The sequence below is a fragment of the Bos grunniens genome, chromosome 19 (assembly GCF_055505025.1).
Source record: "Bos grunniens cultivar Pamir isolate PY7600 chromosome 19, Bosgru_T2T1.0, whole genome shotgun sequence".
NCBI classification, from domain to species: domain Eukaryota; kingdom Metazoa; phylum Chordata; class Mammalia; order Artiodactyla; family Bovidae; genus Bos; species Bos grunniens.
In genome coordinates, this window is record NC_141183.1 from 6,792,131 (window position 1) to 6,818,691 (window position 26,561).

The 26,561-nt window shown below is 55.2% G+C and overlaps 1 protein-coding gene across 4 annotated transcripts in view; it reads left to right on the top strand.

Annotated features, from left to right (window-relative positions):
• Positions 1-26,561, top strand: part of SLC38A12 (solute carrier family 38 member 12) — a 54,599-nt gene that overhangs the window by 778 nt on the left and 27,260 nt on the right. The window contains exons 2-8 of one of the 4 annotated variants that reach the window (XM_086355975.1): positions 107-223; positions 10,926-11,047; positions 13,657-13,738; positions 14,355-14,451; positions 15,150-15,227; positions 18,871-18,970; positions 19,412-19,520. In XM_086355975.1, the coding sequence (XP_086212101.1) occupies positions 179-223; positions 10,926-11,047; positions 13,657-13,738; positions 14,355-14,451; positions 15,150-15,227; positions 18,871-18,970; positions 19,412-19,520 (633 nt within the window). In that variant the 5' untranslated portion in view covers positions 107-178. Of the gene's footprint in view, positions 1-106; positions 224-10,925; positions 11,048-13,656; positions 13,739-14,354; positions 14,452-15,149; positions 15,228-18,870; positions 19,085-19,411; positions 19,521-26,561 lie in introns of all 4 variants that reach the window. The other 3 variants (XM_086355977.1, XM_086355978.1, XM_086355976.1) reach the window with 3 other exon arrangements.

The window sequence follows — 26,561 nt, forward strand, 5'->3', positions numbered from 1 at the left end:
CTGAGGCCTTAAGCGTCTGATTAAAGGATGGGGAGGGGGTGGCCCTGCAGACATCCCCAACCGCTGTCTAGGTCCATGAGAAAGCTGAAGTCTCTTCTTTTTCCAGGGAGCCGCAGCAGCTGCCACCCCAGCGAGGAAGAAACGTTGACCGCCGAGGGACCCTTCCTCACTTTGGGAAATGGCAGGCGAAATCACAGAGACCGGGGAGCTCTATTCTCCCTACGTGAGTTTCACTTTGGGGGCCTAATTTGACCACATCGGTGCCCTTGGCTTCTAGAGAAGCGCACTGCTTCCTGTGGACTGTGCTTGTCAGCCCAGCGGCTTTCACCGCTGGGGTCTGGGAACCCAAGTCAGCAGCAAGCCATGGTAAACAGAGGATGAGAGTCAGATTTGTTAACTCTTTACATGTTGATCAGAGAGCAGTCAGTAACACAAAATGGACTTTCTTGCCCCTTATTTTTATCTCAGGGCTGCTGTCTCTTGCAAACTGTGAGGTCAGTTCATATGCATGAGGGCCGCTGACTCTGGGTTTTGCTCCACTCAGCAGTTTGAAACCACTTCACTTCTTAGCTGAACTTTATGTTGCACAACTTTTATAGTCTTGGATGGTGTAAGAGGCAGAGAACGCACGCGGAGACCTCCACTTGTGGTTTGCTGGAGCCTATAATTAGAACAATTACAATGATAGATTTCTCACTGTTGTGGGTCTGTGATACCCTCACACATACACTCAGTTTATCTTCTTTGTGTTATAGAAGATTGGTCATGGTTCCATCACGGAGTCCTCTTGCCTGGGTGAATAGTTGAAGGACTGGAGGATTGGAATAATCAAATGAGTGATTCATGTTGCTACCAAGTATCCCAGTGCTGCTAAGTATCCCAGGAAAAGGCAGCACTGCCTTAAGTAGCAAAGTCCTCTTTCCTGAAAGTCCCTGACCTTAAACAACTGCCCTGCATTGCAGTTCCCTGGGGATCCACGCTCCCCTGTCTCTGCTGAGTTGTGATGTGATGGATAAGGAAGCACCTCTGAGAAGAGCTGACAAAAACCCTCACACCAAGGTCCTGTGCCATTCGTGTGTGATTCCAAGGGCCCCTTCTTCACCTCGTAATTTTTTTTTTTTTTTTGGCTGTGTTGGGTCTTCGTTTCTACACGGGCTTTTCTCTAGTTGTGACCAGCAAGGGGCTACTCGCTAACTGTGGTGCTTGGACTTCTCATTGCAGTGACTTCTCTTGTTGCAGTGGAGTGCAGGCTCTAGGATGCGCGGGCTTCAGTAGTTGGGGCTCATGGGATCTAGAGCTCAGTAGCTGTGGGTCACTGGCTTAGCTGCTCCAGGGCATGTGGGATCTTCCCAGATCAGGGATCAAACCCTCGTCTCCTACATCGGCAGGCAGATTCTTTACCCCTCAGCCACCAGGGAAGCCCCTTCCCCTCATGATTGATCAGGTTAGTCCTTCTTGAACCTTGAAATGGTTCGGATCATGTTCCTTTCATCTGTGGAATTATGTAACAGCCACAGCCTCCTCTGGGTATCTGCAATGACATGTCCACACTGTCTGTAAACGTCACCAGGGCTCCTGTGTCATCTTCCAACATCTGTAAGCTTAGAGGTGAGGAAATGAGTTATTTCTGTAGCTGAGCCTTGGGAAGGAGAGCCTTTGATGTGCCCACTTTTCTTGGGCCTCCAGCTGTTCAGTAATCATTTCACACGTCAGCGTGTGCCCCCAGGAAATGGGGCAGTGAGACCTAACAGCCTCCGCAAATTCCGCTTTTTAAAACTCTTTCCCTCCATCTCCTCTGTGTTGGGTGTTGTTCAAGGTCTGCGTTCAAGGGCCTCCTCTGGGTATTGACCATAAACAGCAGCTCGTGTTCTCTAATCGTGCTGGTGAAGGGAGAGGTGGGGGAAGGTGGATGGTACCAAGGGTGAGGTGGCAGTAAGCAGGAGTTAGCGGTCAGGATTCGAGCGGAGAACACGCCTCCTGCCTGAGGTTTCTGTGACTCTGCCATCCTGCGAGAATGGTTCTTAATCCCTTGTGAGACCAGGAGGGTTGGAGATGCACCCCCCACCTCCCCGCACTGAGCCCAGAGGGACTGCAGAACAGACTTGACTGCAGGCTCTGCTTTCCTCTGCAGCTGAATTCCCCTGCTCAGCAGAGCACAGGCAGAAGCGCGCTGCCTGCCTTGGGAGAGCCTGACGCTGAGCGGTGCGTTCCCAGCCCCAAGCCGCTCCCTACCTTTTTGTGCCCTGTTGTGAGTTCCTGCCACTCGTGGGCGTCAGGGGTGTTTGCCTTCGCCTGCATTCTTCTGCATAACCGATGTGTGATGAGCCTCACAGGGGGCTCAGATGACGAGCCCTCTTGAGGATAGTGGGGGTCACAGGAGCATGGTCAGGCCTGTGCACCTCGCCCTCATAGGTGATCTCAGAACTGGCTTGTCTGTGTCCCCATGTATGGGAACCACAAGTGGCACGGGACTGAAGGGATCCTGTGGTCGAAATAGAGGAAGAAGGGGGTCCCCACCCACAGAGAGGAGCTGCTAAGGTCACCCCCCACCAGCCCGTCTTGCTGAAGATGGGTCACGGTGCTTTCGAAGGAAAGAGGGCTTGTTTCGCTGCTTGAAACCCAAGTTGTTGCTTCCCCATCTCCACCACCTTCTGTTTCCTGTGACAGCTGTCGTTGGGGAAGCCGTTGAAACATGCCGGTGCCGCCGACCTCGTGCGCACCCTTAGGTGGGACCACAGGAACGCTGCACCGAACCCCTAGAGCATGGTGGGGGGCGGCGGGTCCCCGGGGTCAGGCACAGGGAAGAGTCGAGAATGGGAGGAAGCTCAGTTTGCAGGGCCGCTCTACTGAGACTGCGCCCTACTCGTCTGCTTTCTGTCTTGCCTCCCTGGAGGCTGTCCCCACAGAACAGTCACCAACCAGCAGAAGAGGGGACCCCACACACACACCGGCTTCCTCCTGCCTTGCAACTGCCTTCCACCCGACCAGGGGCTCAGCTCAGGTTTGCTCCCTGCCTGTTTGTTCTGCTCCTTGAGATCAGTCCTTTCTGATCCCCTTGACAGAAAGTAAAGAGGGTTTAACTCTGGCCAGGAAGGTGGAGACATCATGCATTTTCCTATAGGGTTCCCCCTGTCCGCCACCCCCAGGCCCAGAATACTAGCCTCAGACTGAAAAATAGCAACATCCCAAGACAAATGGGATTACCCATTTATGCTAACTGCCAACAGTTGATCACTAATTAACTTCTTTGTCAGGAGAAGGCAATGGCACCCCACTCCAGTACTTTTGCCTAGAAAATCCCATGGACGGAGGAGTCTGATAGGCTGCAGTCCATGGGGTCGCTAGAGTCAGACACGACTGAGCGACTTCACTTTCACTTTTCACTTTCATGCATTGGAGAAGGAAATGGCAACCCACTCCAGTGTTCTTGCCTGGAGAATCCCAGGGACAGGGAAGCCTGGTGGGCTTCCGTCTATGGGGTCGCACAGAGTCGGACACGACTGAAGCCACTTAGCAGCAGCAGCAGCAAGGTCTTATAGGGTCTGAGATCTATTTGAAGCTTCTGTTGGGAGTGTGTTTATTTCACTATGCATTTATTGGCAGTGGTTCTCAGCTAGTGGCTATCTTGCCTACCAGGGGACATCTGGCAGTGTCTGGAGATCCCATGACTGTCACAACACAGGGGCGAGGTGGGGGCTACTGGAGTCTAGTAGCTAAAGGCCAGGGATGCTGCTAAACACCCCGACAACGCACAGAACAAGCCCCCACAACAAGGAATAATCTGGCGCCAAGTATCAGCAATGCTCTGAGAAACCCTGCTTGACAATAGACCCTTGACTTTTACATCCCAACACCTTCAGCCATCCTTGAATTCACAAATGCCTCTTGTACTTCTTAATTTACCCATGAAAGTTTTTTTGGGGGGAGAGGGGAAGGGAGGGCTGTGTCGTGGCTTGCTGGATCTTAGTTTTCCAGCCAGGGATTGAACCTGTGCCCCCTGCATTGGAAATGTGGTGTCCTAGGTATGACCTAAATCAAATCCCTTATGATTATACAGTGGAAGTGAGAAATAGATTTAAGGGACTAGATCTGATAGACAGAGTACCTGATGAACTATGGATGGAGGTTCGTGACATTGTACAGGAGACAGGAATCAAGACCATCCCCAAGAAAAAGAAATGCAAAAAAGCAAAATGGCTGTCTGAGGAGGCCTTACAAATAGCTGTGAAAAGAAGGGAAGCGAAAAGCAAAGGAGAAAAGATATATCCATTTGAATGGAGAGTTCCAAAGAATAGCAAGGAGAGGTAAGAAAGCCTTCCTCAGCGATCAATGCAAATAGAGGAAAACAACAGAATGGGAAACTAGAGATCTCTTCAAGAAAATTAGAGATACCAAGGGAACATTTCATGCAAAGATGGGCTCAATAAAGGACAGAAATGGTAGAGGCCTAACAGAAGCAGAAGATTTGAAGACGAAGTGGCGAGAATACACAGAAGAACTATACAAAAAAGACCTTCACGATTATCTGTAATCATGATGGTGTGATCACTCACCTAGAGCCAGACATCCTGGAATGTGAAGTCAAATGGGCCTTAGGAAGCATCACTACGAACAAAGCTAGTGGAGGTGATGGAATTCCAGTTGAGCTATTTCAAATCCTAAAAGATGATGCTGTGAAAGTGCTGCACTCAATATGCCAGCAAATTTGGAAAACTCAGCAGTGGCCACAGGACTGGAAAAGGTCAGTTTTCATTCCAATCCCAAAGAAAGGCAATGCCAAAGAAAGATCAAACTACCGCACAATTGCACTCATCTCACATGCTAGTAAAGTAATGCTCAAAATTCTCCAAGCCAGGCTTCAGCAATACGTGAACCCTGAACTTCCCGATGTTCAAGCTGGTTTTAGAAAAAGCAGAGGAACCAGAGATCAAATTGCCAACATCCACTGGATCATGGAAAAAGCAAGAGAGTTCCAGAAAAACATCTACTTCTGCTTTATCGACTATGCCAAAGCCTTTGACTGTGTGGATCACAATAAACTGTGGAAAATTCTGAAAGAGATGGGAATACCAGACCACCTGACCTGCTTCTTGAGAAACCTGTATGCAGATCAGGAAGCAACAGTTAGAACTGGACATGGAACAACAGACTGGTTCCAAATAGGAAAAGGAGTACGTCAAGGCTGTATATTGTCACCTTGCTTATTTATCTTATATGCAGAATACATCATGAGAAACGCTGGGCTGGAAGAAGCACAAGCTGGAATCAAGATTGCCAGGAGAAATATCAATAGCCTTAGATATGCAGATGACACCACCCTTATGGCAGAAAGTGAAGAGGAACTAAAAAGCCTCTTGATGAAAGGGAAAGAGGAGAGTGAAAAAGTTGGCTTAAAGCTCAACATTCAGAAAACAAAGATTATGGCATCTGGTCCCATCACTTCTTCGGAAATAGATGGGGAAACAGGGGAAACACTGTCAGACTTTACATTTTTGGGCTCCAAAATCACTGCAGATGGGGAATGCAGCCATGAAATTAAAAGACGCTTAGTCCTTGGAAGGAAAGTTATGACCAACCTAGACAGCATATTAAAAAGCAGAGACACTACTTTGCCAACAAAGGTCCGTCTAGTCAAGGCTATGGTTTTTCCAGTGGTCATGTATGGATGTCAGAGTTGGACTGTGAAGAAAGCTGAGCGCTGAAGGATTGATGCTTTTGAACTGTGGTGTTGGAGAAGAGTCTTGAGAGTCCCTTGGACTGCAAGGAGATCCAACCAGTCCACTCTAAAGGAGATCAGTCCTGGGTGTTCATTGGAAGGACTGGTGCTGAAGCTGAAACTCCAGTACTTTGGCCACCTGATGCAAAGAGCTGACTCATTTGAAGTGATCCTGATGCTGGGAAAGATTGAGGTCAGGAGAAGAAGGGGACGACAGAGGATGAGATGGTTGGATGGCATCTCAACTTGATGGACATGGGTTTGGGTGGACTCCGGGAGTTGGTAATGGACAGGGAGGCCTGGCGTGCTGCGGTTCATGGGGTCGCAAAGAGTCAGACATGACTGAGCGACTGAACTGAATTGAACTGAATCACTGGACTACCAGGGAATTCACATTCCTATAAAACTTCTGGCTCAGAACCATCACTCTCTTAGGTCTCTTTGCCTTCTCTTAAGTTCTATCATGAGAACCATCACCAGAGCCATTTTCCATAAAGAAATAAGGTTCTGCTCTTCATAAGTGTTACGACTTATAAAAGTGATATTCAGGGGACATCCTTGGTGGTCCAGTGGTTAAGACTCCATGCTTCCGCTGCAGGGGTCACAGGTTCGATCCCTGATTGGGGAATTAGAAGTGGCACAATCCACCTGCCAGTGTAGGAGATGCCAGAGATGCGAGTTCAATCCCTGGGTCTGGAACCCTTGGAGAATGAAATGACAAGGCACTCCAGTATTCTTGCCTGGTAAATACCATGGACAGAGGAGCCTGGCAGGCTATAGTCCATGGGTCGCAAAGAGTCAGACACGACTGAGCGTGCACAAATGCATGTACTGTGCTGCAGTGTGGCAAAAAAAGCGCGACATTCGAGGAATGAAGCTGCTGGAAGACCAGACGCTAGGTCCTCACCCGGGCCTGGTCTCTCAGTGCCCTGCATAGACTCCTGCAGTGGCATCGGACTCCCTGTCCCGTGCACCAGGGGCGGGGAGTCTGTCTGCAGCCTTGCTGGTCGTGCTCCAGCCACACTGGCCTCAGACCTCCCGGAACACCCCTCCGCTTCTCCCACCTTCGGCCTTCATCCCTGCCAGTCTCTTTCCTGGCCCTTTGCCTGGATGGCTCCCGCTCAGCCTTCAGGTCCTGGCTGGAATGTCACCACAAGGCCGCCCTCTCCCGGAAATGCTGCCCCATTATTCTTTGTCACTGAGCCCTGGTTCTTTCCTTCCAAACACTTCTCCAAAGTGGTGACCGTTGTTTGTTTTCTTGTCTGTGTCCTCTTGCCTGTCTTGCTCCCTGTCGTCCCCCAGGTTCTGAGCACAGGGCTAGGATCACTGGACACTCTCAGTAGCTATTGAGTAAGTGAGCAAACGAGCAGACCTGGGCGAGCTCACTGACCCACACCCACCCCCGCCCACACCTGGAGGTACTCCCCTCCAAGTCCCGGTGATTCAAATTAACCCCAGCAAAAGTCAAAGTTGGGGTTTCCCAGCTGGCGTAGCAGTAAAAAATCCACTTAGTTTCGATCCGTGGGTCAGGAAGATTCCCCTGGAGTAGGAAGTGGCAACCCACTCCAGTATTCTTGCCTAGGAAATCCCATGGACAGAGGAGCCTGGCAGACAGCAGTTCATGGGGTTGCAAAAAGTCAGACTTGCCTGAGTGACTAACACACACAAAGTCAAAGTGAGCCTAAGGACACTCACATCTTTGAAAAGTTAATTCAGAAGGTTAGCCGTCACCTTCACATTCATTCTTGCAACGTCTCCCTGGGCCAGGACTCTCAGCAGGGGAAGCACCTCGTGCTGGTCGTGTGATCCCATCGAGAGCCAGAGGAAGACAGCTCAACTTCTCTTGATCTTTCTGGGATCCGTCTAGGGATCGAAATGAGACTGGGACGTTTAACATGGGACTGGGATCTGCCTCCGGGATCAAAGTGAGACTGGGATGAAGACCGTCAGATTCACCGCAGAGGGAACTGAGCCGGAGCCCCCGAGGGTTCCCGTCTCGAGGCCGTGTGCCAGGCACCCCGAGAAATGCAGAGAGACGCAGTGAGACAGAGCGAGCCTCAGACTTAGTAACGGGAAAGAGAAACACATCAACACCAGAAACCCCGACTAGGGCATCAGAAGTGCTCTCAATCCAGGGCTCTGAGACTGGGAGCAAGATGGACTTGGGAGGCTGGGACCGGCTTTGTAATGGGCGCGGCATTGGAGTGGGCACCACCTCCCCCCCCCCGCCCCGTGGTGGGTGGGAGATGAGGGGCTGGGTGGGAGGCGCAGGAGCTCGGTGCCCTGGGCAGAGCTGTGTCCTCTCTAGAGGACGCCCTCCCGTTTGTCCAGCACTCCGACGGCCCATCAACCCCTACCCCGAGGCCGTGACCGACACTCCCTACTTCTCTTCTTCCTTTTAAATCCAACTGAGGCTCATCTGAGAGTGGGTCCTGATTTAGTGTTTCTGATTTAGAATGCAGCACACGGTTTAGTGGGGTGTAGGGAGATCAGTTAGGAACCTGCTGTTGTAGTTCAGGCCAGAAGTGATTCATTTGAGTTATAAAGAGAGCAGTACCCACTGCAGAATCTGTGCTGCATGGTAGGTGCTTGTTGACTCTTTTATGGGTAGTTATGTGTGTGTGTTCAGCCCGACCTCCTAAGTGGGCTGCCCGCTCCCGCCTTCCCCAGCCAATCCTCTTTTAGTCAAGAAGTCACACCCTTGAGCATCCTACTCTCAGTTCATCCAGCCCCACGGAAGTCATTCGTGCTCTTGGAATCCAGTTTTTCCATCTGTTCTGTACACCTCGCCTAATGATGGAGGGAAGAGGGACGGTTCCAAAGAATTTTGCAAGTGCTTTTGTGAAGGCTTCTAGGAATAAAATTGCCAGCACTGAGATATGGAGGGAAAGGAGTTCTAGGGCTATTCTGGGGTGTTTAGGTGGAGGGGACTCGCAGGCAGAAAGGTTCGCACTAAGAGAAGCACCTTCCTCTTCTGTCCCCTGTGATAATTAAAGCCATAGGCTCGAGTGACGCTGCTGAGGACGAGATACGCAGAGAGAAAGAGACTGCCAATGTCAGAACTGGAAGAGAGGTTAAAGACTAGCAGCCGTTGGGTTAGGAGGTCATTGGTGATTATATTTTTCTTTTTGGTTTGTTTTTTTGGTCCTTAGTGATTTTTTAAGAACGCAGTTTCAAGAGAGTTCTAGGGATGGAAACCACAAACTATGGGAAATGAAAGCAGACGATATAGCTGCTGCTGCTTTTTTTAATCTCATTTCTTGGCTGCGCTGGGTCTTCATTGCTGTGTGGGTTTTTCTCCAGTTTTGGGGAGCGGGGGCTACTCTAGTTGCTCAGGCTTCTCATTTCGGTGGTTAAGGAGGGGAGGGAGGAGGCACCGATTTTTGAGTTCGAAAGGGGCAAGGCTTGGGAAGTCCCTGGAGTTGCAGCTTCACTGCCGTAGGCCCAGGGGTCGCTCCCTGCTTGGGGAACTGAGATCCTGCAAGCTGCTCGGTACTGGGAGATGAGAAAGGGAGGAGTGAGGCTTGGGGAGTGTGCATCGGATGGTCTCCGTTACCTCTGTAGCATCGCTCTAGGTACAGCCTTCACTTGAGAGAGACGGGTGCCCCAGGTCTGGGTTTTGGAGACTGAGGTTTGGAGCCTTTACGTGGGATGTGCTCGCAAGTCCACCACGAGGAGGAAAGAAAATCTGATGCCGCCAACCACAGTGGAAGGGACCCTCATCTGTCAGAGGACTCAGCGTTAGAATTGCTTTTTTAATTTTTAAAAAAGCTATTTATTATTTATTTGTTTGTTTGGCTGCACCGGATATTAGTTATGGCGTTCGGAATCTTGAGTTGCAGCCTTTGAACCTTAGTTGCAGCAGGTGGGAGCTAGTTCCCTGGCCAGGACTGCACTCTGGGCCCCTGCCTTGGGAATGAGGAGTCTTAGCGATGGCCCACCAGGGAAGTGCCCTCATCGTGAGGAGTTTTTTTAATTCCAGGAGCCTTTAGCAGCTTCATATTAGGGAACTGAGGAAGCGGATGCTGATTCATCTCCGAGGCCTGGGGTCAGAAAGGTTAGAACAGGGAAGATGTGGGGAGCTGGCGGGGTAGTGCCAGCTTTCAGGAACCCGCCGACTGTCAGTGAGGCCACGGCGGAGTGGGAGGCCTGGGGAGGGAGGGTGGGGACTGGGCAACACACGGAGCACAAAGGCAGATGGGTGAGGATGGACGGGGTGTGGGAGCCGAGGCTTCGGGTCAGAGAAAAGAATTTCATGGTGGAGATCTTGAAAAGGGAATCACTGGAATTAGCTGAGCTGGAGTCCAGTTGGTGTGAACTCAAGCTTCAAACCTGAAGTCAGTGACTCAGCAGTTCCACTGGGAGGTGGGTTGCCAGGGGTGACAGGAAGTTAGGAGTGGCTCCCGGTGAGTAGGGGGTTTCTTTGGAGGGTAATGAAATGGAATTAGATGGTGGTGCTGACTGCAGAACTTGTGAATATACTGAAAACCTGTGTACTTTAAACGGCTGAATTTTTATGGCACATGAATTAGTATATCTCAAATTTTTTTTTTTTTTTTAATTTTGGCCCTGCCACAAGGCTTGCAGGAGGATCTTAGTTCAACCAGGGATTGAACCTGAGTCCCAGCAGGGGAAGCACCGAGTCCTAACCGCTGGACCGCTGGGGAATTTCCTCTCAAATTTAAAAAACAAGGGCGGGCAAAGGGAACCAGCATGAATGTTGATGTCCCAAAGGGCAGTTGCAAGGATGGGTGGAGGAGGACTGGGTTGCATGCTCAGTGGCCTTGGAAAAGTAGGATTTTTTTGGAGGGTCAGCAGTGTGGGTTGGTTTCTGTGCCAGGTCACCCCAGACGTGCTGGCCCATCCTCGGGAAACCTGCAAGCCGGGTTGAGCAGAGAGCTACCATCTAAGATGCAGCTCCAAACAATACGCACTGATGAAGTGATGGGGGTGATGACGCGAAAGAGGAGGGTAAAACCGAGCCCCAGAGACATTTTGAAAAGACGGATGGACCACGGGCTTTGGTCGCCCAGCATCCAGCTGCAGATCCCGCCTCCCTGGAACCCGAGAGGAGCCCTGCCTTCTTACGTGCCCTCCTGGCTAAGGCCTCCTGGTCTCCACGGGTTTTGTCATCGCCACCCTTGGGAGCCATTGGGGGTGGTGAGGCTTGTCAATTTCTGGGCTCAGATGTTGACTCTCTCGGTTCCAGGTCGGACTGGTGTATATGTTCAACCTCATCGTGGGCACCGGTGCGCTCACCATGCCCAAGGCCTTTGCCACAGCCGGGTGGCTAGTCAGCCTGGTGCTGCTGGTATTCCTGGGCTTCATGAGGTAAGAGGCCATCCTGGAGTGGAAGTGTTGGGGGTAAAACTGGGGGCACCTCCCCGGGGAGCCCGAGCTCTCTCCATCCGTCTGACAGAGACATCTGGTAACAGGTTCGCAGAGCAAGGAGAGGAGACCCAAAGGTCTTGGGGCGGGGGTGGTTCACGCTGATGGAGTAGTTGCCCACCCCCGATCACTGGAAAGTTAAGACCTCCAGGGACTTCCCTTGCAGTCCAGCGTGGTTAAGACTCTGAGATTCCACTGCAGGGGGAACAGGTTCCATCCCTGGTCAGGGAACTAAGATCCCACATACCCCGAGGCACAGCAAGACATTAGCAGAATTAAAAAAAACAGGCGAAGACCTCCAGTTAGGCTCCAGGATGTCTCATGTGGGGCTCACGTGTTTCTTCCCCGGCTGGCTTTCCTCCTCTGCCGTGCCCATAATTTCTGAATGTGACCATCAACGTTCGTTCCCTGAGAAATTCCCACCCAGCCACAGAAGAGATGCCGACTAACGTTTCAGGTGATCCAGGCAATCAGCTCGGAATTTAGAGTTTGTTTAAGGTAGTTTCACCGAGCAGCGATAAGCAGGCAGGTGCAGTCATATTCAGGTGTTAATCTCACGTGGCTTCGTGCCCAGCAGCAAACAGGAGGCCCAGCCCTCGGGGCGCCCGCACCGTGAGCAGGTGTGCGTGGTTCACCCGGGATGCGGCAGCTGCTGCGTCTACGGGCCACTCCTCAGGGAACTCACAGGCAGGGCCCCAGGCCAGAGAGGGATTTTGTTGTTCTTGTTTAGTCACTAAACAAGAAGTCACTTGTGTAGTTGCTGTTTTGCAACCCCATGGGCTGTAGCCCGCCAGGTTTCCCTGTCCGTGGAATTTTCCAGGCAAAAATACTGGAGGACCTTGCCATTTCCTCCTCCAGGGCCTCTTCCTGACCCAGGGACTGACTCCACGTCTCCTGCCCTGGCAGGCGGATTCTTGACCACTGAGCCACCCAGGAATCCCCACAGAATTTAGTAGCTGAAGTCAACTAAGACCTAGAGGAGGCTGCACGGGGTGGGAAAATGTCCCTGTTTTCCCCTTTCTTCCCGTGTTTTCCTCTCGGGGGGTTGTATGTGGCCTCAAGGTGCTGTGGGCTCATTATGTCCTGCAAGCTCTGTGGCCAGGAGCCCTAGACGTCCTTGTCCTCCTGTGACTCCACTGTCCCCTTCAAAGGACCTTCAGCGCAGGCAGCCGTCTGAAAGGGAAGTGGTTATTGGGGGCACCCAGGCAGGGGCCGCCATGCCCCTCCAACCCATTATATTTCGGCATGATCCATGAGCTGGCTTAGCGCAGCCACGAGAGCCTCTTTATGCCTTAATTAAGATGGATTTTAGTTTTACTTCCCAAAAGAAGAGGCAATGGAAAGCCCTTAAAATGGTCACTTAGGCAAGATAATGAGAAGCCTTTCTAGGAGGAGCTGCGGTGGCTGGAGTTTCAGGGCTGGCTGCCCCACCCCCACTGGGTGTGGGTTAACTCCTGGGCAACCACCCCCCGCCCCTGTGCCCACCGCCTGACTGCCAGCCTGCGGCAGGTGCCAGCACCCGAGGTGAGCCTGCGGCAAGCCCGCCTGCCCAGCAGCTTCAAGAAAGAGGGAGGTGCATGTTCCTGAATGTTCCACCCACTCTTTCAGCAGGGGTGGGGTCACTCGGGTTTTAGCAGCAGGAACCCGGCCCTGCCCCGTAACGTCTGCTCACAGAGCATTCTTGCTGTCACCCCGGTCTCTCCGGTTTCCTTAAAAAAAGTAGATTCTCTTCGCTCTAGTCTCACTTCTCACAAAGGTCCGACGCCACCTCCCAATCTCCGTTTTGATTCGGGCCAGATTATTAGGCTGTTAAAATATTAACATATTTTTGTCTGTTTATATGTTTTAATTTATCAATTAAATATGTTGATTTATTGTATTCTTTTTTCATTTACTTTAATAGCTAACATTAAAATAACAATTATTTTAATATAGCCATCTTATTAGGAAAGTAATTAAAAGTACCCCCCCCACGAAGTAAAATGGGGAGGGTGGTGATTCCAGAGCCAAGCACACTTTTCAGTCGTCCACACCTGTGCTCCGTTCATCAGCATGTTGGCCGCTTGCCCAGCGAGGAGAAGTGAGAGCTGCCCACCGCCCTTCCCTGAAGCCCCGGGCAGCCCGCTTGTGGACCAGCCGCCTCCTCCCAGTGTAGAGTCTCATCTGCTGTCTCTCTACCCCCATCTCTCCCACCTCTGCCCCCAGCAGGCCCCTCCTGGGGTGCTGTATCACCTTGCCCCCGCATCACCTCTCCCCCAAGGTCACACGCTGTGCTTCCCATCAGCTTGATTCACACCCTGGTCTCCTGTGCACTGAAATACGTTCTAAATATAAACAGACATCAGGGCGAGCCCGCGAGGCACCGTGGAGGCACGCACCCCTTCTTACAGGGTCAAACCCATCCTGGAACTTGGGGTTCCTTCCTCAGCAGAGAGAATGCTTTGGGCTGGCTGGTTGGTCGGGTCCGGTTTTCAACGACTTTTCCTTTTATTTTGTATCTCCTCCAACCTCCTCCCTGCCTTTGGCGATTAACCCATGGCCTTTGCCTGCAGCTTCGTGACGACTACCTTTGTGGTGGAGGCCATGGGGGCAGCCAACGCTCAGCTCCGCTGGAAGAGGATGGAAACCCGCCAGGTGTGTGGGCCACCCTGGGCTCCGTCACAGGGCCGCCGAGTGCAGAGAGTGGGCCAGGGCTCTCCCCGCACCCCACTCCTGACCGTGGGCAGCTCTGGGACCCGGAAACGTTAAAGAGAGTTACTCACTCAGTCGTGTCCGACTCTGCGACCCCATGGACTACAGCCCACCAGGCTCCTCTGTCCAAGGAATTCTCTAGGCAAGAATTCTGAAAGGGGTTGCCATTTCCTTCTCCAGAACCTGGACCCCCTCTGGACCTTAGCGAGGAGCTGAAGTTCGCAGCCATGTCAGCTTCCAGAATATGCACAGCCTCTGCTGTTGCTCCCTCCTCCCCCGGTGCTCCCTGGCATCCCCTCCTTGCTCCCTGCTCCCCTGGTGCTCTTCGGCATTCCCTCCTTGCTCCCTTCTCCCTCTGACCTGGGAAACTTCATCCCAGGACCCATGCTGCACCTCTCTCTCTGAGCACCTCTGACCCTCTGATGGGACAGCCTGGAAATATGGAAAGCCCCCTGCTCAGATACCTTCTAGGAAGAGAGAACAGAGCAAGCAGGTTCTCCCTTGGGTGTCCCCTTTTCTTTCCTGTCTTCCTCACCCTCTGCATCCCGCCCCCTCCCAGGAGGAGGAAGACGACGACTCCTCCTCGGCCTCTGACAGTGACGTTCTCGCCCAGGACACCTACGAGCGGGCAGAGAAGCGGCCCATCCTGTCTGTGCGTAAGTCTTGGGGTTCTGGGCTGGGCTGCACTCCCCTCTGGTCCACGGGGTTCCCCTTCCTCATGGAGATGGCTCAGGGTGGGGGCGGGGGTTCTCCCTGCAGAGACCCTCTGAGAGCACTTCCCATCTGAGGGCTGATCCCAGGAAGGCAGCAGGGAACATACAGCGGAGCCGGGCCAGGATCCCCGCTACTGGATCTGCCGCCAACTGTTACCTGCGGCTTGGGGAGGGCCCTTGACCTCGGCCCCTGGAAGCCCGAGTCCGTGTCTGGTCTCTAACTCCCCTCCTTCCCGGCCCCCGGGACAGACACACACCCAGAGCCCAGCTGAGCCAGGGAGGCATCCCCGCCTTCCCACTCACCCCACAGTGAGCATCCCTGGCTCCCTTTCTATAGACATTTTCTCTTTTCCTTTGTTTATTTTTTGGCTACACTTGGAGGCACGTGGGATCTTCGTTTCCCAACCAGGGATCAAACCTGTGGCCCCTGCAGTGGAAGCTCAGAGTCCTGACCACCAGGGAGCCTCCTCTGTGGGGTTTTAAAAATGTTTCAAGCAGGAAACAGAAGGAAAAGTTTTCTTAAGAGTTTGAGCCCCTTGGGATTTCATTATTCTGGAGGATTCAGCGAACCCAGCACCCCTCCTAGGAGCTTGTCCTCATGGGAAAAAATAACACCCCCCTCTTTGCTCTTGGCTCCACAGAGAGACGCGGATCAAACCTTTTCGAGATCACAGACCGGGTGGAGATGGGACAGATGGCCTCCATGTTCTTCAATAAAGGTGAGGGTGCTTTCTCTGCGTGGGGAGTGGGCGGAGAAAGCTGGTGCCTTCCCGAGGGCCGGGGCACCCGGGTCGGGGGTTCCACCTCGCCTGGTGACGGGGCACGGGAGAGAGAGGAACAGATTCTTGGCCTGAGAAGCCACCTTGCTGGGAGGCCTGAAGCCCTTCAAGGTGTTCTCTTGGTTCCCTCCCTGTTCAGTGTATCAGGAGTAAAAAAGCAGCTAGTGGTAAAGGATCCGCCTGCCAATGCAGGAAACGTGGGTTCAATCCTTGGGTCGGGAAGATCCCCCAGAGAAGGAAGTAGCAACCCACTCCACTATTCTTGCTTGGAGAATCCCATGAACAGAGGAGCCTGGTGGGCTACAGTCCATGGGGTTGCAAAGAGTCAGACACTAAAAACAATTTAGCAACTAGGGGGAGCTTCCCTTGTGGCTCAGCTGGTAAAGAATTCGCCTGTAATGCAGGAGACCCCGGTTCAATTCCTGGGTCAGGAAGATCCCCTGGAGAAGGGATAGGCTACCCACTCCAGTATTCTGGCCTGGAGAATTCCATGGACTGTATAGTCCATGGGGTCACAAAGAGTCGGACACAACTGAGCGTCTTTGACTTTCACTACCAACTATGGCTCATAGAGTTTGGGTCCCAAACAGCTTTCCAGTGGAGGCGGCTGGTGGTTCTCTGCCTCTTTCTTGATTGCCTGTGCCTTGTCTCTTTTCTTCTGGACTCTTGTGTCTAGGACAGCTCAGAGCACCCCCCTGCAGTGACGGCAGGGTGGTGTGTGGCTGTGTGTGGGGAGGGTGCCTTCACAGTGGCCAGCAGAGGGCGCCAGGAGCCTGTGCTCGGGGCTGCCGTCTGGACTCTGCAGGCTGATCGTGACCTCCCGGCGTGCTCCACCTGCTGCCCGGTGGGATCGCAAGGACAGCAGCCAGCTCAGATGCTGCCGTCCGTGTCGGTTGTTCCGGCAACAACATCTTAGGCCTCCATTCCAAATCTTGTTCTTCTGGGAGATGATCTGTTAAAGGGTTTAGTTTTTGTAATGCCCGAACCTTCACAGAGAGTCAGACACATTTCGGGAAATGCTTGACCTTGCAGTTACCTTGGGAGATTTTTCTGCCCCTTCGTCCAAGGGGCAGAGGGGAGCGTCTCCACCGGCTCTTTCCGGTCTTGAATGTGGCTGTGCTGAGCTGGAGCTGAGGCAGGGACTGTGGAAACTAGAATCTTCTTGGCTGTTTCTTAGGACATCAAGCATCCACTTATCACTGTGGTGGGATGTGACGGGCGATGGTGATCGAGGTCACCCCAGAGCCTGCCTCCACCCTTCCCCACCGGACCAGCCTCAGCAAGAACTCTCGGAACTCATCAGAACGAGACGGCTGTGTCTGGGCCCTCTGTGCTCTGCTTTCGTCCTGCCTCTCTTTCCCTGTCTCATTATAAGAGACTGTCACTGCACAGCCTCCTGCCAAACGCAAGCTTCTGAAACAGAATGCACATCGAAGCGAGGGCATACACCTCTTAAACCTCCTTCCTAACCTTCGTGATTTACGGTCCACTCTGATTTCTTTATAAGAATTCTAGGAACTTGAAGTTTCAGGTTTTTTTATATCGTTGCGTGTGTGTGCCCCGCAGCCTAGACTTCTAGGTTACCCGAAACTGATAGAAAATGAACATACTCGTTCGAGAGCAGCTCAGATGTGCAGGACTCCCTCCCCTCGTCTGCTCCGGGGTTTCTCCAGCTTGGCCCTTCTTCACCGTGTGGCCTGCCCTGCGTGTTGTAGGACTTTGAGTAGCACCCTTGACTTGTCCCCACTAGCGGTCAGTAGCACTTGCCCAGTCCTGACAATCAAAAATGTCCTCAGACTTTGCCAAATGTCCCCAGCAGGAGGTGGGGGCACAGTTGCCGCCCCCTTCCCCAAACTGGAACCACTGCTCAACTCAATCCTAATTCACCTATCGTCCCCTTACCTTTGGAAGGGCTGCCACCCTCCACACAAGGCTCCCTGGGGTCCAGACTCAGTCCTGTAGTTAGAAATGCCAGGCCTGGCCACTGCGGTCTTCAAGGAAGTGCATGGATCTTCCTACCTTGTGTCTGGTAATGAAATTTATTGATCAGGGAGGGCCAGTGGCAGTTTATAAACAGCTGACAGGAGTGCAGTGCGGGTGGAGGAAAGGCAGGGAGCGGGGAGGGGCGGTGACCCCCACCCCCCACAGGACTTGAGGGGGAGCCGGACTCAGAGCCCGGGTGAGCAGTGGTGACCACCCCCAGGGGCCGCCGAGCTTGGCCGTTGGTGCTCTCTGAAGCCCTCCAGGGTTCTTCCAAGAACAGTGTCTTCTGAGTCTTTCCCTCCCTTGACTCCTAGGAGCAGAGATAATCTCAAATAGCCCAGGAGGAACTTGTCCCTGACTTTCCCCTCCCACCACCCCTGGGGACCCAGAGGCTCTTTGGAGCCAGCAGGATTAGAAGGGAACTGTCACTTCATTTTTCTTTCTGTTCTCAGCAACACCAGCAGCTTGAGATCAGTGACACCGAAAACAAGCCATCAGTTTGAACAGGAGTTTGAGGCTGGCTGTCTGGGGCCGTGACCCTGAGGTCATAGGGCCCAGATGCTTTTTTAAAGCACTTTTACACCTGGCCCTTAGACCCAGAATCACGTGTGGAATTTAACCCGGGCTGAATTCTTCTCACTGGACAGGATTAGAGGCGCTCAGGGACTTGCCAGGGTCGGGAAATGAGGCTGCAAGATCATGACCAGAGCCAAGCTCCCGGGTCCTAGTCCAGGCCCCTCCCTGGGGGAGAGAGCCAAGGTTGGCCTCTGCAGAGGGACCCTCCTCGTCAGCATGCTCCCCGCAGGTGATTCTAGTAAGAAGGAAAGTGAGCCGCTCCCTGCCCCGAGCATACCAGGCCAGCCTCGCCCATGGGTGCTTGGTGATGGGCCACATTCAGGAGGAAGCACTCAGTGTTTGGGAATCCAGGGCTTTTTACTCTCTTGTTTTTAGCTTCCAGGCTTCCCTGGTGGCTCAGCTGGTAAAGAATCCGCCTGCAATGCGGGAGACCTGGGTTCGATCCCTGGGTTGGGAAGATCCCCTGGAGAAGGGAATGGCTACCCACTCCAGTATTCCAGCCTGGAGAATCCCATGGACTGTATAGTCCACAGGGTCACAAAGAGTCAGACACGACTGAGTGACTTTCAGCTTCTGGGGCTGGGCCGCTCCCTGTTATCTTTTTGCTTTCCAGTCCCTCAGTCTTCTCTCTTGGAGCCCTGCATGTGGCTGCAAAGGAGCCCTGGCCCAGGCCTGCCCTGGGGTTCAGGCCCCTGCCTCGGGCCATGCCCCCTCCTCCCCGCCCGCCCTCACCGGGCAGCCTGTCCCGAGCGCAGACGCCTCCGGGTTCTCCGTGGCCGGTGTGTGCCCCACGCTCGCTCTGCAGCCGGTCTGGGTTCAGAACCTCTGATCCAGCCTGGCCCCCCCAACCCTCAGGTGACAGTCACGAGCAGACGCGTCCCCTGCCAGCATCACAGTGTAGGCAGCCAGAATGAGAGGCAGGGCTTGGGGGAGGCCTTCCCCACGCCGCTCGGAGAGCGAGCCGCCGTCGTGAGAAAAGCAGGCAGGCGGCTGGCTCCTTGACCGACGGCTCTGTTGCTTCCAGTGGGGGTCAATCTGTTCTACTTCTGCATCATCATCTACCTGTACGGGGACCTGGCTATCTACGCCGCAGCCGTGCCCTTCTCCCTCATGCAGGTGACCTGGTGAGTGTTCCCTCCCCGCCAGCTGCAGCCAGGCGGGCTCCCTCGGGCAGTCAGGATGGTGTTTTCTCGGGGCGGAAGCCCAGCACTGAGCGACTCCATCAGCGTCCCCAGCAGGTCGGTGTCCAAGGCCCTTCTCTGCACGTGCCCCGGCCAGCCGTGCGTCCTGGCCTGCGGAGACACTGTCCCTCCCCAGCCCCGTTGGGAAGGGGACCGGGCTTCCCACCGGGGACTCCCGAGTGGCCGAGAAACGGTGCAGCGGAATTAGGGGACGGTGCCTGCCCCCAGAAACGGGAAAGCCTGCAGGGTCAGATCGTGGGACCCAAAGCTGCAGTGCGGGGCAGGACCTGGGGGTTGGCGAGTGCCCGCAGTTGACAAAGGCAGGTTTTGTCGGCTTCCGGCCAAGCAGGGAGGCCCACACAGAGCCACCGTTCTCTTCATCAGCAGCGCCCTGGGCAACGACTCGTGCGGCGTGGAGTCCGACAGCAAGTACAACGACACGGACCCGTGCTGGGGGCCTCTGCGCCGTGTGGACGCCTACCGCATCTACCTGGTGAGTGGCCGGCCGGGGGGGACCCGGGCCTGTGAGTCGCCTTCACTCTCGGCTGGAGCTCTCCCCAGAGAGGAACGTCGACACAGCTCCACACCCCGGCTGGTTCCCGGCTCTTGGTCCTGGTCGGAAGGTGGATCGTGTCACTACAGCGCCAGCCTCAGGGTGTCCAGGCCACCAGGCCTCTGTCGTATGTGGTCTGGAGTTGGCATTCAGGTCGGTGCCAGCTCCAAGGTGACGAACGTTCATAAACTTAGCTCAGGGTTTCAGGGCACCCTCAGCAAAGCCCCGTTAAGAGGCCCTGGGCTGGTTTTCTGGAAGCTTTTCCTGTTTTGACCTTCCACCCTCCCAACCCACGAGCATGTGAGTGGATCCCAGGATTCCTGGCTGGGCAGGTGGGACTGAGCTGTCTTATGGAGACCCTGATTACGGGCAGCTTCGCACACGAGGAGGGATCAGCCCCGCTTGCTCTCTGTCTCCCCTGCTCCCTGTACACAAGGGAAGATGAATCTCCAGGCTCCGTCAGTCTTGATTGCTTTGTGCCATTGCGGAGAGGTTGGGGGTTGGAGAGGGGTGGAGCTGAGTGACACGCCCCATGAGTCTCGGGTAATAAACCAGAGGCGGGTATCTGTCTCTGCCTGGTTTGCAGGCGGGACTCAGAACTGGTTCCCTCTTGCGTGTGCAGCGTCTGTTAAGACTCTCCGATTCCTCTTGGTGCTCCTCAGCCCTGACACAGATTTAGGGGCGTTAGGTGACACACAGCTTGACACGTGGCGGCCTGGCTGAGGGGGAGCGTGAGGCAGAGCTGCGAGAGAGGCAGGGGGCCGGCCCCTTAATTGTCTGCATCCTGCCAGCTGTTCCGCAGCTCTGCCGAGGCTGTGCTGTTCAGCTCTGAATTCGGCTAACCCCCAGGACTGGTTCCACCTTCCTAGCCCCACCCTCTAGACCTGCCCCCAGGGTAGTCCTGTGGTCCGGGAGACACTCATTTTCCTCTGTTTCTGGAACAGTCTGACTGACTGCTTCAGCCAGGAGTCTGTCTTCTCGGAGAACTATATCTCACCCGAGGTCCAGTGGGACCTGGGTGGCAGGTTTTCCCAGCCGCACCCCCACCTCCATTCGCCAGCCTTGGGGGCAGGCAGAGGACTCCGCAGGGCCCCCAGAAGACTGGAGGCCTGTTAGCCTCTTAGCATCTCAACAAACCATGATTGATAGAATAAGCAAAAGCGTCGGTGAGTGTGAGGACCCATCTGGATCTCTGACCGACGTTGCAGAAAGAGGAGGTTGAGGAAAGGGTCCGAGAGGCTCAGCACAGACCTGGGGGCAGGTCCAAGACTGAGGGTCAGCGGGGGAGCCCCTCAGGTGGGTCCTTCTCTGGTGGGGCTGTTGGAGGCTGTGCAGGGTCTATCCAGCACGTCCCCCCGCCCATCCGCAAAACAGACGTCGAGCGTGGGGAGTGCCGGCTGCTGCCACGGGCCCGGTGAATTATTTAGCACCATTATTATTGCCTTATTAAATCGTTCTTTCTCTTAGTCCTGTAAACCTTCCACATGATGGAAGCCTCCCTTCCTGAATCTCAGTAACTCTGTGGGCAAACAGAAGGAACCCTTCAGGGAAGCAGACAGGCATTAATTACAGCCTTCATCTCCCAGATATTACACTTATAACTCATGACGCTAATTGCCACCAGGCCCCCACAATCCACACAACGCAGGCTGGGACGGCGGGGGGGCGAGGCCGAGCAGAACCAGAGCCCTTCCCCTGCGGGGTGTTGACACCCTCCCATCTCCCCCAGCCACTGCCGCTGGGGGCTTCTGTTCGCTCAGGTTTTCAGTTCAGACTCGCTCTTCTGCCTGGTTTGGAGAAACTCCAAGCAGGCGGACTTCGGCGCCGTCTCAGAAGTTATTTCACAACTTCGAGTCTGGCTCCCGGGGTCCACAGCCTCCGCAGCACTGAGCCTTCTGACCCTAAACACTGGGGGCTCCGTCCCCGTGCCGGCCGCCCCCTGTTAGTGTGTCGGAAGCGGCCCAGTGACTGGAGGACGGGGTCAGCCGACCTGGGCTTCCTTCCTCGGTCCTGGGCACTCTGTGCTAACGGCGCCTTCCCTCCCAAGTCTGGCCTGAAGGGCTCACCCCTGTGTCCTTGCTCCATCAAGTGGGCCCTTAGGTCGTGGGAGACGAGGGGCATCCTTTTCCCTCGCCTTCCCGCCCCCCACCCACCGCCGCAGTCATTCATGTTTGGAAGATTGTTCCTCCAGGCTGGAGATTCCCGCCACAGCTCGCTCTTTCTTTCCTTTCTTAAATATTTATTTGGCTACAGTGGGTCCCAGTTGGAGCATGCGGGTTCCTTTTAGTAACAGCATGTGTACTCTCAGATGCGGCAGGTGGGATCTAGTCCCCTGACCAGGGATGGAACCCAGGCCGCCTGCATTGGAAGTGCGGAGTCTTGGTCACTGAACCACCAGGGAAGCCCCACCCCTGCCCCTGTGGTGGTTCTCTCTGCCGGCTGTTCTGCTGCCACGTTGAGCAGGACAGCAGGTGGGTTTAAGGTCCCTTTCCCACTCCAGACACAGTCACTTCTTTGTCTCAGGGAAACCGTGCATCTGCCCGGCCTGCCTGTTTCAAAGGATCTCTGATAGCCACTTTTTGTCTTTTCCAGGCCAGTATAGTCTGGCTTCTACTTTATGATTTAGCTTTTAGAAAGTCCTTGGAAATCATCTCTTCTGTGCCTCCCCGGGAATGCTGCTGAGATGCACACACAGGACGAGAACACTTAGGATATTAACTGCCTTCGGAGGCCAGCCCGTGTGTGCATCGTGAGTGCTTGTGAGAAGGGAGCTTCCTCTGCCCGCAGCCACCAGTGGCCTCCCCGAAGCCCTTGACCTTAACGAACGGAAAATTCCTCCTCCCCTCCCTTGGCCCGGAGCTCCATCCACATCCTGTGATTCCAGTGCAGCTGATCTGAGTCAGTTTCTCCGTCTCCTCCCTCCTTGGAGTAGCCACAGGGTGCTGTAAAGTTGGGGGTGGTCCCGCAAGTCACTTGTGCCCCCCAGGCGTCCCAGCAAGATGCCACAGCTGGGGCCAGAGGTGACCTGGGCCCCATCTGGAGGGCCCACTCGAGTTAACATCTGGATCTGATCCTCAGATCCCCGCCTCATCCCCAGTCCCACCACCCCACCCCACCCCGCTCCTCTGAAGGATCAAATGGGAAAGTGTTGATGCCCCAGCACTTTCAAACCTGAAACCTTGCCTGCAGGCTGGGGAGCATCCTGGGATTCTTTCTGCTCAGCGTCTCCGACTTGGGTAGGAAACAAAGTCAGGATTTAGCATTTCATTCTCCTGCACAGTGAGGGGGAGTCAGGGGCCACTGTTGAATGACAGGGTCGTATGGAAATGAGTCCCGTTCAGGAATCAGACTGTCCCGAGTGTCTTGGAAGCAGGACGGACGTGTGTTGCTTGTCCCCTCGAGTCAAGGGCACTGCCTGGCTGTCTTGTCCTTGTTCCTGCGGTCCTGTCCAGCCTCACTTGCACCCCACGCCCTGGGCCCCATCGGCGTCAGCTCCTCGAGAGTGTCAGAGGGCAGTCCTGGGGGGGCAGTGGGACTCCCCGAGTGCTGAGGGCTCCTAGCCAGCTGTAGGAGCGACCTCCACTGCTCACAAGTGGATCAATGCTGCTGGGGTACCGGCCGCCCAGCAGGCCAGGTCGGGCGGAACCGGGCACGCAGATGGCAGAGCGGAGCTCATCCTGGCTGGAGACCCGGCCACAAACTGGTAGCATCAGGCGGGGGGCCCCTTGCGGGCCGCTTTGGACCAGGACAAGGTCACCCTGGCTTGCCTTGAACGCAGGAGCTGGGAGATCCACCTCGAGGGTCCGGGTGACCCGGGAGGGTAGTGCAACCACCCTCTGCCAGACAGAGGGGCCTCTCCCGCCAGACACCCCTTGAAGAAGCAGGGTGTGTGTTGGGGTCTGCAGGGGGATGGGGGGTTCTGCCTGCTGGACTCTTCTTCCTAAAGGAGCTGCTGCTGCTGCTAAGTCGCTTCAGTCGTATCCGACTCTGTGACCCCATAGACAGCAGCCCACCAGGCTCCCCCGTCCCCAGGATTCTCCAGGCAAGAACACTGGAGTGGGTTGCCATTTCCTTCTCCAGTGCATGAAAGTGAAAAGTGAAAGTGAAGTCGCTCAGTCGTGCCCGACTCTTAGCGACCCCATGGACTGCAGCCCACCAGGCTCCTCCGCCCATGGGATTCTCCAGGCAAGAGTACTGGAGTGGGGTGCCATTGCACCCCATCTCCTCCTGAAGGAGCAGGTCAGTCTGATTCGGACTCAGATTAGCGCTGAAGGTCCTTCTGGGCCTGAGCTCAGGCAGAGATGAGGGCGCAGATACGAAGGGACCCGCTGACCAGTCCTGAAGCCTAATGTTTGCAGAGGTCAGGGCGTGGCTGCCCAGGATGGGGCCTGCTTGGTGATCCATGTTGGCACGTCCCGCCGTCTGCCTGACAGACCCACCATCTTCCTGCTGCCCCTCAGTCCTTGGTGGCCAGGAGGGCTTCTCCCGTTCTCGTGAATAGCTGGAGCTCCGCACATCTGCCCAAGGCGTCTCCCCTCCCTGCCACAGCCTCTCGCTCTGTTATTTCAGCAGCGGCCCCGATGCCCTGGGGCTGTGGCATCTGCTAATAAATGGGTCACCGCTGTCAACCCTTGCACGTTTATTCTCACCGGTTCTGGGGCAGGAGGTGGCCCAGAGGCTCTGGGACCAGCAAGGAGGGAAAGTCAGGGTGAGACGACAAGTTTCAGCGGCAGCAGTGACTTTATAGGACCTGGGGATTCTCGGGAACCATCCCAGGAGACCAGCCTGCACCCCCAGAGCACAACTCCAACGAAGACAGCGTGAGCGCTGTGCCCAGATTTGCACAGGGTGGGGGACCCAGAAGGAAGCAGGGGCCATCGAGACCGGAGGCGTGGCCCCGGAGGGCGAGCACCATGCTGGCAGGATGAGCCGTCTCCAGGGAGGAGTCAGGGGTTGGCTCCATCCACAAATTCAGAGCTGAGCCCTCAGCACAGTAAACAGCCCGGTAGTCCCTTGTTTGGGGACATCACCCTGTCTGAGTCCCATGGGTCGGGACTCAGCCCAACACCAAACCAGAACAAGCTGGGCGAGGTTCCTGGCCACCTGGGGCAAGGAGGGGGTTGCCGATGGGGCCTCACAGGGTCTGGGACATCCAGGCGCCTCCCTTGTAGGAGGGGGACTGTTTGGGGACCTGCCTAGGCTACCAGGGACGCTGTCTTCTTTCTCTTCCTTTTCCTCTTCCAGTGTCTGCGCCTCATCCCGTTCTGGAGGCTCCAGGAAGCTTTGCCTCCTGCAGTGCGTGGACTCTATAGTTGTGGCGTGCGGGCTCAGTCACCCCGAGGCACCTGGGGCCTTAGTTCCCCGACCAGGGGTCACTCCTGTGTCCCCCGCGTTGCAGGGTGGTTTCTTAATCATCGGACCACCAGGGACGTCCTGGAAGTCTGGTTTTGTTGCACCTCACCCGTCCCTCCCCTTTCGCCAGTCATGCTGGGCAACCCCCTGAAGGTGTGGCCCGTGGAGTAGCTCCCCCAACCCCAGGCTGGGCCCACCCTGAGTTGGTGGGGGTCTGTGGTCGTCCGCCAGCTCCTCTGGGCCCCCGGGAACACTTGTGCCCCAGGGTGTGGACCCCCCCCCAAGTGCCCAATCTCTGCTTCCAGCCTGCAATCCTGGGTCTCTAGGAAGAAAACATTTATGCCTCACACCCCAAGACCATGTGTACGCACTCCCCAGACAGACGCTGATGTTGAGCAAATTCTAACTTCAAACAGTGGCCAGCGCTCAGGTTGAAATGACTGACTTTAAAGGATTAGCTTGTCTCTTCTTTTTCAGGGAAATCGATAACACAGGGGCGGGCCTGCATTTTTCTCCCTTCCTTTTCCTGGGGAGCTGCCACTCCGGCTCATCCGGGAGCGGCCGCTGGTGTTTTGCTGTGCTTTCCTCCACCACGCCAGCCCCCGCCCTTTCTAAATGAAATTCAGATTACACTGTCACTCACTCCAACACTATGGCTTGTCTCTGGAGCTCCTGTCAGGGCACCCCCAGGGCCCGCAGCCGTCACCCCCCCATTGGTGCCTGTGCCCAATGCCAGCCCAGCGCTGCCCAGCGTTGCTCCAGACCAGCCCTCACCTTTCCGAGGAGACCTGGGTAGCGCCCCTCGCTGGACCACAGCGACCGCCCCCCGCCCCCGCCCCCTCGCTGGATCACAGTGATCCCCCACCCGCCCCCTCCCCAGCCCCAACCTGGTGCCCTGCGTTGTTTGGCCCCAGCTTCCTCCAGTGCAATGAGAAGCTGCTTGTTTTTGTTCTTAATGCGGTTCTCGGGGACATGGGTTCTGTCCGCCGGCGTTAAGCTCGCCATCCATCACGCCCCACGTCCTGCCTCTGTGATGGCTGATGCCTGACCCGCCAGCTTAGAGGACGGAGCTGACTCCCCTGTGCTGCCAGCTCCCAGCTCCCAGTAAAAACACCAAGTGGCGGGAGTCGGGATCACAGACAGTCCCCACCGCCCCCTCCCCCAGCCTCAGAAGCTGCTCCCCGGGTGAGCTGGGACCCTCTGCCTTCCTTCCATCCTGCTGGGCTAAGGGAGCTCAGTTCCAGCTCCCGAGACCCCCTTCTGACGACCGCTTCAGTGTCTCTCTGACCCTGTTGGAACGTCCCCCGCTCTGTCGCCTGGAAAGTAACCAGTGCGTCCTTACAAACAGGACTCGCCCTGGGCGCCGGCCGCTTATACCCCGGGCCTGTGGGGAGCTGTCGGTTTGGCTTGTCTGGTGTCTCGTCCTTTCTCCCTGCCCCCGGTTCCCCAGGCCCAAAGACAGGCACTGACAGGAAAGTCATCTGTGAGCCGCAGCCGGTCGCAGGCGCTGCCGGCAGACTCGGCTTCTAAGCAGCCCCGTCGTATGAAAACCCCAACGTAAAAGACAAACTCCGAGGGGTAATTACTTGTTACAGAACAGTTTGTTATTTTACAGAAGGACTCACGGCA